The sequence below is a fragment of the Alosa sapidissima genome, chromosome 5 (assembly GCF_018492685.1).
Source record: "Alosa sapidissima isolate fAloSap1 chromosome 5, fAloSap1.pri, whole genome shotgun sequence".
NCBI classification, from domain to species: domain Eukaryota; kingdom Metazoa; phylum Chordata; class Actinopteri; order Clupeiformes; family Clupeidae; genus Alosa; species Alosa sapidissima.
The window spans coordinates 22407995-22418844 of NC_055961.1; the positions used below are offsets into that span (position 1 = coordinate 22407995).

A 10850-nucleotide genomic window follows, 5' to 3' on the forward strand; every position below is an offset into this window, starting at 1 on the left:
TATCCATTCACATGGCTCAGGCTTTTCTCCCCCTCTTGTTTTTTTTCTTCCCACTTGCTTGGATATTAGATCATTTTCAGTGCGCCATGTCCAAGAAGCGGACAGAATATGTGAGGAGTGCCGTCGTACTTTTTGGCAACAGCTGACGCTGACTAGAAAGGCCTTGTTTGATATGTAGCATTAGCTGTGAAAGTGTCATTGTTGGTGTCTAATTGCTAATTGTAGGCCCCTTTCTCCCTTGTCCTTTTTTCTCTTTTGTGATTTTTATTGGGAATTTTTTAATGCATTTTTGGTTTCACAGCCACCAGCGACCTCTGAGCCGCTCAGTGGATGTGCTTTCAAAATGAGATTAACTTCTAGAGGAATGCATTAGCCTCAGCTTTGCAGCCCCACACTGCCTGAGCTTGCCTTATTATAGATTGCTCTTCACTTGAGCCTCACAGATCCCCCCCCCCCCCACCTCCCACCCTGCCTGATCCCCCCACCCTTGCTTTTATTGACAGCCTCCCATTGAGCATATAAGAGCATTACCATGTTTAGAAGTGAGTTGTTTGGTGTGATCCAAGGCTGATCTCATATTTGCGTTGCAGAAATTAATTTGATACTGCTTTGCATGCTAATCTTCTCAGGATTGATGTCAGTTAGGACAAAGCTTTGAAAGGGAGACATTCGTGTGTGGAATGACAGACCATGTACACACAAAATGGTTCATTTTAGTTGCCAGCTCTTGGACAATGCATGTTTTTCCCTGGGTTGGCACTGATTTGGGGTTTGGATCAAGTTCCAAGCACAGTTAGGAACTAAAGCTCAGGGTCAGAACTGAACTCTTATTTGTGGATATCTATGCTTTCATCTATGTATACTGTCTGTTGAAGAGCGGCTGAGTATTTTGGATGTTTTTTAAGATTTGCTTTTCAAGTTTTTTTAGTATAACTTACAACATCCATTGCTAAAATTGGCAGTGTATCTAATGTTACTAAAAGACGATCAAAGACAAAAGTACCACCTAACCAGCAAAAATGCACAGAGGAAGACTCAGCTGCATCATTCACTCATTTAGGTGTGTTCAATTTACCCACCGCACAAGTACACTAGTGGCTTGACGAAAAGGTCATGACTGGCCTTCCTTGCCTTGTTAGGTGTTGATGTGCCTATTAAAAGTTCATTTATTTGGCTGAAGGACTCCAGAGAACCAGCTGGGCCCCCTGTCTGCACTCGTCAAGCCTTGATTTGCAAAGGAGCAGCCGTTGTCACGAACAAGTGCACAGGGTTCTCCGGTGGTCCTGCCAAACAGTAAAAGCTCTCAATTAGGCGGTGCGCTTAGTCAGGCTGCTTAACCTGCCTCAGCTGCGGGGAGGTCATGTTCCTCTGAGCTGCACCCCACTGCCTGCAGACAGGGACAGGAACCATCCAGCAGCCTTCCACACTCGCCCGCCTGTGTGTGGGTGTGTGTAGTGTGTGTAGTGTGTAGTGTGTAGTGTGTAGTGTGTAGTGTGTGTAGTGTGTAGTGTGTAGTGTGTGTGTAGTGTGTGTGTAGTGTGTAGTGTGTGTGTGTGTAGTGTGTAGTGTGTAGTGTAGTGTGTGTGTGTAGTGTGTAGTGTGTGTGTGTGTTGTGTGTTGTGTGTTGTGTGTTGTGTGTGTGTGTGTGTGTGTGCGTGTGCATGAGCCGTGCGTCTCTGGGAAAGAGTGGGGGTGCTTGAGTGTGTGAGCCGGGTATGGAGAGGGAGAGAAAGAGGTTTATATTGCAGTCTGTGAAGTCTATGAATGTCTTTGCTAGTGTGCATTTTAATTATTATAAACATATATTTATGCCGTGTAGTTACTGAGTTAAGAGAAAAGTGAATGTGTCCTTTGTCTTTGATTGTCATTAATATTGTTCATTCTATTGTAATTCCTGTTCCTTAGGTTTTGTTTGCAGAATACCCATTGTAGAGACTGTAACATTTAATTAATGAATTTAATGCAGTACATGACGGCTTTTTTCTTTACATAACCACCGGGGTGCTCTATTTTTTCCTCATTGAATACTATGTCATTTTTTTGCCAGTTTAGATATTTCGGCCTGCCTAGACTAATTAAAATTACTTTGAAAACACCAGTCCTTTTCTGCAAATTACCCTAATTTTCACAATCACAATATTTTAACAGAATAAGCTGCAGACAAATTATGACCGAAAAATATTCCTTTTTTTATATAAATTGAGAGGTACATAAGGTGTGTTCCAGTTAATTCATATTCTGTTTTATCTTTAACAACCCTGCTGAGGTTGTTTTAAATTAGAATAATCTCTTTTTTTTTTTTTTTTTTAAAGCATATTTTTTGGGCTTTTTATGCCTTTTAATTAGATAGGACAGTGGAGACCGACAGGAAGTGAGTGGGAGAGAGAGTCGGGGTGGGATCCGGAAAGGACCATGGGGCAGGAATCGAACCCGGGTCGCCAGCGTGCAGGTGCCCCAGCTGCCAGTGCAGGTGCCCCAACCAGTCGCGCCACTGCTTGTGCCAAATTAGAATAATCTCTTGACCAATCTGACGTTGAACAAGTGTAATCAAAAGCAGATTACGCCCTATTCTGTATCACGCTTCATTTTTTTTTTATTTCAACCGGTTGTAATATTCACACATTTGTATCGATTTATAGCCGATTTACGATGCATAGTTACATCCCTACTGATAAGTAATCTTAAAACTGTGAAAACTCTCATGTGTATTCTTTGCATTTGGTTTCTTTGTTACAGGCCTATCATTATTTTCTTCCCCTAAAGAAGTAGAACATTTCCTTAAAAGACTACACTGTTCCTCAAAAATTGCATCATTATTGTTTGTTGGAAAACACGTTGATTAGATTTCATCAAAGGTTAGCTGTCTCAAAGTGCACACTGATATCACTATGGGTGGTAACCAGTGCTTTTTACAGAATCTCCAAAATAATTTTTAGGAAGGATTGTCTACTGGAGAATATGTGGTGGATCATTTTGATGTGCTTCAGTAACATTTTGCGGCTTAAAAGTTCCTCTTTTAAGCCTGCTGACAGTTACAGAATCATTCTGAACTGTGGATCAAAAAGTAGATTAAAACGGTTAGCCTATAGGTCAGCTATTGGATTATTATATTTATCCAAAAATTATATTTTGCAAAGATCCCTCACCTTTTTCCTGATAATGTGTATTATTGTTAATGGTGTATTAAAGTAACACAATGTAGGAATTCTCCTTTTTGTCAATTTTAAAACCAAGGGGGTGCTCAATTTGTCAAGAACTGATGAGTAAAGGTCATATTCAGGCAAACACTGGTATTGAAAGAGACGCAATTCTGCCTATTATAAGTATTGGTGAATATCACTAAATGAGTTTCAAGCCATTATTTTAAGGCAGAACTTTATTGTGTTACTTTGACATGCAAGTTGAGATATGGTGACCATTTGTTTTTTCAAGTTAGGCTATATGAGTGGACACACATGGACAGATGTACAGATCTGATTATAAAAACCTCAACCAAGATTGAGGGTAAAAATGACTTAGTGGATGTTTTATGGGTGAAGGAATAATGGCAACATGTTCAGTAGCTGTCAAAAGCAAAGTATGAACCCCTCATGTGCACGTAAACAAAGCTCTGATTATAGGGTAACACTTGAAGGATCTACATAAGAGTGACATGACAGTCATAACCCCAACACTAGCCCTAACCCTAACTTGTCATGACAAAAACCAAATGACACTTCAAAAACCGAATGACAGAAGTGGTATGTCATAAACGTTTATGACTTGTTTATAATGTTTATGATGCGTTCATGACAGTGTCATGTCACTCTTATGTAGATGCCTTCAAGTAAAATGTAACCGATTATTGTTTTCATAAGTCATATGGTTGACTGTTTAGTTCAATTTTGACAACCAGATGTGGTTGTAAGTTTTGGAGGACGGGCTACAGAATTCTAGTGCATTGATTTTTTTTATTTTTTTTTATGTTAATTTGTGCATATAGATTCCTGCTCAGAGGGTTGGAAATATTGGCACCAATTCCACAAATTATTCGGCTGAAAAAGAACAAATTCTATCAGTGAACTTTGGAAGTGTTGAAAGATATCGGTAAATAATACCTGTCAACTCTCAAGGCAGTAGTTTATATGTAACTTGCCATTTCATTTTAATGCTGTATGTCCACCTGGACTGAAATAAACAACCACATGCATTTCAAACATTAACTCAGATATGTTTCTGCTCAAGCAGTCATTACAGCGAATGATTCATTCACGGTCTTTTCTTTAGAAATCTTGTTTATTTAAGGTTCTCCAGAAGCAAAGAAAACGTTTTGTTTGTTTTCAAATGACACAGCCACAAAAATGAATTAAAATTAAATGAATTCTTGTACTTATATATGTTCTATTTATGACCTATTTTAGGTCATTGTAGGTGGAAGCTCGTAGATTCATAGTGTTTTGGGGAAGTATGTTCACTTTGGCAGTGAAATCTAAACCAGAAAATGGTAAAGTCATACTTTTGCTAATGCTCTGGCCTAGTACATCTAATTATCAAGCTGTTTAAACTGCTTTTATTGCCTCTCTTTACACACCACAGGTTGATGCTTCAGTTACCAGAGGAAATGGGGTTAATCGCCATAGCTCTTCGTCAGACAAAGGGCAGAGGTCAGTAAATTTCTACTGCAACACCCTTTGCCATTAGAACACTCCTTTAGTTCCAGCAGCCTTGCACAGGCATGGTTCTCACCCAAGCAAATTAGCAATCATATTGCTATGTGGTCTTTTAAAGTATTAAAAGCAGTGTCAACTTACTAAAAACACTGTGCCTAGGCAGTGACTCTATGGTGGGAGACCAATTTCCATCATAATTGTTGGGGTGTGAACAGTGTCTGTAAGTCTCTGCTGTGTTCTGGACACTTGATTTCAGGTCGCGGAGGAAATGCTTGGCTTAGCCCATTGGGTTGTGCCATGTTCACCCTGCATGTGCGGATTCCCATCAGTTCGTTACTGGGTCAGAGGATTCCCTTCCTGCAGCACCTGGCGGCTCTGGCTGTGGTGGAGGCCGTGTGCACTCTGCCGGGATATGAGGTATGAACCACCCTGCATTTCCACCTCAAGCACTCTAGTGTTTGCCAGTGCTTGGCCCACCTTCGTTGTCCAAGCTATCAGAGGGAGCATTTGCTACCGTGGAGATCCTAGCACACACCTGTCTTGTTTACTTCAGAGAAAGCAACTCTGTGGCAACCATACATGTCGAGCCCTACTGGTTGATTTTTGTTTCAATATATGTGTGCAATGTGCATGTATGTATGTGCGTGTTAAGTATGTGTGCACTTGTAGAGTGTGTCTATGTGCTTGTAAAATATGTGTCTATTCAGGAAATCGTTGATGACAAACACTCATGTCACACAAAGACTTGTGTTATGGTTTTGTCCTGAATCAATTCACGCTTTGACATTGGAAATATTTTTGTTGTGAAAAAAAAGCAAGTGCTTCAATTTAAATAAATAAATAAATAAAACCGTTAAAGGCAGTATAGTGTCTGTATAGAATTACAACTAAAACTGTAGGAACAGCATATAGGGATTCCAGAAAACTAGATGTACCACATAGTGGTAGTGGTACATGGCCTAATATGACTGCCGCCCAGTCCTGTGTGTTCTCTTCACAGAAAATAAATCACACTTCTCAATTTCTCTCCATCTGACAGTCCGCAATTCATGAATTGCAGTGTCCCCCATGCATGGAGTTTCACAACTAGGGTGCGTCCAGAGGTTGTCGTGGTGATCATTCATGTCAAATTTTGTGTGTTTAGGAACATCTCATCACAAGATATTAGCAATGGCATCACGTTTTTTGCAAACATTTTTCCCTTGGTGGCGCTACACCACAAATGTGTGTTTATGGGCTGGGTTGATACAACTCCTTGAGGCCAACAGGCCAACATACCCCAAAAATGTTGTCATCTTGGGCGTGATGGTTCTCGAATTATTCTGCCAAAACTGCTTTTGGCCTACTCTGCTTTCAACAGGTTCACTGCAGGGGGGAGTGGTCTCTGGGAACCAAAAGCTTTTTTCCTTATCACCCTAGTGGGGCTATATGCCCACCAAATTGCATGTGCTCCGATGTTCCGATGTGCTGGGAATTGTTTACAAAAATTGCTGTGGGAACATAGCATAGCATAGCATATAGTCTGATTAATAACTCACGTTCACGTTATAGGGTATGCTTCTAAATGTGTCACAAAATGCTGCAAAAACTCCTATAGGACATATTCAGATTAAGGTGTATACAGCTCTGGAATTTTTTCTGATGTCATCCTATGGTGTGGTATGGAGTGACATTCGAACGTGATTAAAATTAAGAGACCACTGCTAATTTTAATATGATCGTTAACTCATTCGAATGTCACTCAGCAACAGTAGAATGAGATCAGAAAAATGTGCAGTGCTTAATTTTTCTGAATTTTTTTCTGAATCTTTTCAAAGACTTCTGATGTATGGGTAGGATTTATTGTATTGTCATGATTTTTCTGTCTGTTCACTTTCTTAACAGGAAATAGACTTGCGGGTCAAATGGCCTAATGACATCTACTACAGTAACCTAATGAAACTTGGTGGTGTTCTGGTGAATTCAACAGTTATGGGATCCACCTTCCATATTCTCATAGGTAATGTAAGGTTACATTGGCATGATTTAGCAGGGAGTTTTTTGCCCTGCATCTGGACAATTAAGCTTTTACTCATCTTCACGTTATCGGTTTACAGGCTGTGGCTTCAATGTCAGTAACAGCAACCCAACAATCTGCATCAATGACCTGGTGGTGCAGCATAACCGGGAGCATGGCTCAAACCTGGAGCCCCTGAGCCCAGCACACCTCATTGCCTGCACAGTCACCCAGCTCGAAAAGCTCATTGCAGATTTTCAAGAGAAGGGCCCATCAGCCGTGCTGTCCATATACTACAAAAGATGGATTCATGGGTAAACTACAGCTTTGCTGCTTACTCTCTCTGTCACTCAAGTTTATTTGTGGTGAGGTAACTCTGCTTTTTATCGCTTGCATTTGTAAGGTTATTTTTTATTAATTAACTAGATGTACCACATAGCAGTACATTGTATGAATGTGGTAGAGGCCCCCGGAAACTTAAAGCATCTATACCTTATCAGCCTACTGGGGCTACATGCCTACCAAATTTTATTTGTCCTGGGGTTCTGGAATCGTTGACTAATATTACTGGGAAAAAAAGGGAACAAAATTCTGACAAAACTTAATATGTCATAATTAATCAGTCCTTAGCCAATTATGGTGTAGCTAACGGAATTGTGTTGGATTTTTATGTCTTGCTACAGAGTTTCACCTGTGTCAGAACTGGTCTACTTTATTATTCTGTTTGAGCAGCTGAATGTACTGTAATAAACATGTGGCTTGTCTTATCTCAGTGGGACTAAGGTGAAGTTGTGGAGTGAGGATGGTCCAGAGGCGGAGGTGGTGGGGTTGGATGACCACGGCTTTCTACAGGTGAAGGCAGACAAGGACGTGGTGTCTGTTCAGCCTGACGGGAACTCCTTCGACATGTTAAGGAACTTGGTTGTCACTAAGCACAGCTAGGCACCATTCTTGGTTTAGTTATAGCCTGTCTATCTGCAGAAGTACTGTACACTTTTTAGATCTTACTTAATTTTTTGCTGAATTATTGACTGAAGAAGTATTTGCCTATTCCATCCCAGATATAAATTTCCTCTGTCATAACATAAAAGTATTAGGCATTTCATCCATGTCATTTTAATTCACTATGCAAAACATATATAATGTGCTATGCTAACTTAACAACATGGCAGCTATAGTCACAGATCTTGTTGGTACTCATATCTTTCAACACTACAACAATGATCAAGGTCTGTTCAGCACAATTTCTCTTGATTTGAATTTCTCTGCTGAATTGATGTCTTGCAGGTGAACAGGAATTTTCTTTTTTAACACTATTAAAGTGAAAAAAAAGATGTTGTGCCTTTTCATTTTCACATGCTGTTGTTTACATTATCTGTGCTATAAATGATGTGTCAGTTATCATGGCCCTTCTTGGCCACTGCTAAGTGAGACAATATACAGCCTGATTTTCTTTGAACATATATATGAATGGCTGTACAAAATGAGATGCAGTATTAGTATACAGAATTACTGGTGTATATGGCAAAGTAGGTAGACCAATCATCAGGGAACTGGATGTCCAGGGGCAGTCATGAAACCTGGATTACTTGCTGAGCACTTAGATTTTTCCCTTATACTGACTTCTGACCTATATGTTCTGCTCTAAAATTGACACAGACACATTATTTATCATAGCTGGCTCAGTTGGCTTTACTCAAAGTGAATGCCACAACTCTGTCACTACTACTGACACATGGCTTAGAAATTAGAGATGTGGGTGTTCTACCCCACAATTCTACCATACATTTCTTAAGCCATACTCTGCTAATGTGCGACTGCCCTAAAGATGGAAGACAAAAATATTTGGAAAAAGTCTAATACACTTAAATTCTCTGGTGCACAAACTTGTGCTTTTAAGGAAGCTGGGCAGAAACCGGTAACGGAAACATTCAACTTCATGAGGTGTTTTAGTTTGTCATCTTACTTAACGCAGATAGAAGAAATAAAAATCAACCCTGAGCCCAACATGTTATTGACACCGGATTGAGCCTTACAGTATATTCTTGAAAAAGTATAGTAGTACTGATTTCATGAACATTAAATTTGTGCTGAGAGGAAAAGCAAAATCCCCTCTCTACCGCACAGACTTACAGATGGATCTGGTTTCTCCCTCTCCCACTGTAGTTTCAGATCTAGACTAATTTATACTCATTTTGGCACAGACAATGCATACACTTTGTGACAATTAAAAGGTAAACATGGGTTTGTATGTCTTACATTTAAATATAGGCAAAAATGTCACATCAAGCATTTACTGTAATTCTACAAAATTAAAAATGACCACACTTTTCTTATATTTTTACTGTTCTGCTACTTGGTCTTGTATTAATTAATGTTTTGTATGTGCTAAGGACATGTTTCTTGAGAAAAAGTGAAAATGACAACTTGATGTTAAGGAAGTGCAGATTACTCATAATTTGATGTATTATTATGTATAAACTCTGCTTAATAGTTTGTCATGGCTTTTATGAAACTTAAGGCATGTTCACAGTGGTGTAAAGAGACACTTGGTTTGATGAGGTTAATGTGATTTAGAATATATCCTTTAGAATATCCTTGATTAAACACAGTGGTCTTTTATTTTGTGTCATTATCAAATAAAACATACAAACAATTTGTTTTGTGTCAAAATTATCAAACCCGAAAGAGTTATACCTTAATCCACAGCTCACCCCTTCAGCAGTTGTACATGTTATAGTGAGTAAAGCTCTGCTGTATTTATGGGTTTAAAAAAAAACCCATGTTGACCAGCTACACTATTACCCTGCATGCTTCAGGGACCAGGTGGTCCGGCCCCATTCTTCCCTTCCCCTTGGGCTCACTCGCCCGGAGGGGGTGATGAGGTGTGGGAGAAGGCTGTGGTGCAGGTGGACGGAGGCCGAGTGTGGCGTGAGGGCTGGGGCGGGATGGCGGAGAGGCCATTTCCTGCGCTCCCTTTGGCTCATCCCTCGGCCTGTTAGAGGACACCTCATTTGTCTTCAGCACCTTAGGCTTTTGGCTCATCTCTGCCAGATGAAGTGAAAATATGCCTACAGACGATGCAAGCTGTATGAAGCCTTCACCTCATTATGAATTATTCCCTCATCCAAAGGTTTTGTAACTGTATGCAGTACTGGAGTCTCAATTTTCATACCCAGCACTAGATTTTCCTGTCTAAAATGGTTCAAATTTTGCAATCCCTATTTGAATAGGATATACCATTTTCATTCAGGGAGTAGTAGACTTGTACCTATATCAGGCATGTTTTCAACAATTCCTCCCATGTTTGCTATGTTCATGATGGAAAGGTATGGGGGAACACTTGGATGTTTGGACCGTTTGCTGCAAATCACATATCTGTGCATGTCAAGTATTGGATTGGTCACTCTTTCTGAAGACTGAAGTAGTTTGAAAGTTTATTAGGCAAATAGCTTACCTTGGATCCATAAATGGTGCCCTCTCAATATCCTATTAAACAATTTCTGTGGAAGGTGTCAGGGGTCAAAGGAATCTATCCTTTTTAATATTGGCTGCATAATACCACATCTCTATCTGGCCTCCCAGGAGACTGGCAGGACGGCACACAGGAGTCCTTTGGCTCACCTTCAGAATAATTTTTCTCCAGATTTTTTTTCTTCTAGAAAATGGGAGGCCTTATCGTTTTTCGTAAACAAAAATAAAGCACTGCTTACTCTTTATAATGCTTTCTCTGTGAAGTTTGGTGCTGGCATAGCTTAAAACCTCAAGGATTTAAGTCTATGGTGGATACCAAGGGGATGGATGTGTGTGTGTGAGGGGGGGGCTCACAGGTGTGCTCACACTGATGGTGTATTTCATGTAGACCATAGGCCCTAACATGATCTAAATTCAGCTTCAAATCTTTGTTTATGTAGACACAGCTGGGCTATTGTCTGACATGACTTTACTGTTCTGTACTGTACTACAAATAAATCTTTTTTTTTATCAGCTAACATTACACAAATGCATCTTCAGATCGTATCTTTTCACTTAACTCAGCTATTCCCTTAACTATTAGAATTACCAGACAATGAGCCAGTTTGATTTTGCATAGGAAAATAGCCAGCAATATGTACATGGAGAGAAAATGACATAAACCTAAAAGCCATTTAACATATTTATTCCACTTGAAAGCAAACTACTCTCTGTCATTTCAAGTTCTTCAC

The 10850-nt window shown here is 39.8% G+C and overlaps 1 protein-coding gene across 2 annotated transcripts in view; it reads left to right on the top strand.

The window, feature by feature from the left end:
- The window catches only part of hlcs (holocarboxylase synthetase (biotin-(proprionyl-CoA-carboxylase (ATP-hydrolysing)) ligase)), a 22863-nt gene extending 13562 nt beyond the window's left edge, over positions 1–9301 (top strand). For both annotated transcript variants that reach the window (XM_042092030.1, XM_042092031.1), the window contains 5 exons: positions 4576–4643; positions 4906–5066; positions 6534–6648; positions 6746–6959; positions 7419–9301. In XM_042092030.1, coding sequence (XP_041947964.1) covers positions 4576–4643; positions 4906–5066; positions 6534–6648; positions 6746–6959; positions 7419–7587 — 727 coding nt within the window. In that variant the 3' untranslated portion in view covers positions 7588–9301. The remainder of the gene's footprint in view (positions 1–4575; positions 4644–4905; positions 5067–6533; positions 6649–6745; positions 6960–7418) is intronic.
- The last annotated feature ends 1549 nt before the right edge of the window (positions 9302–10850 follow it).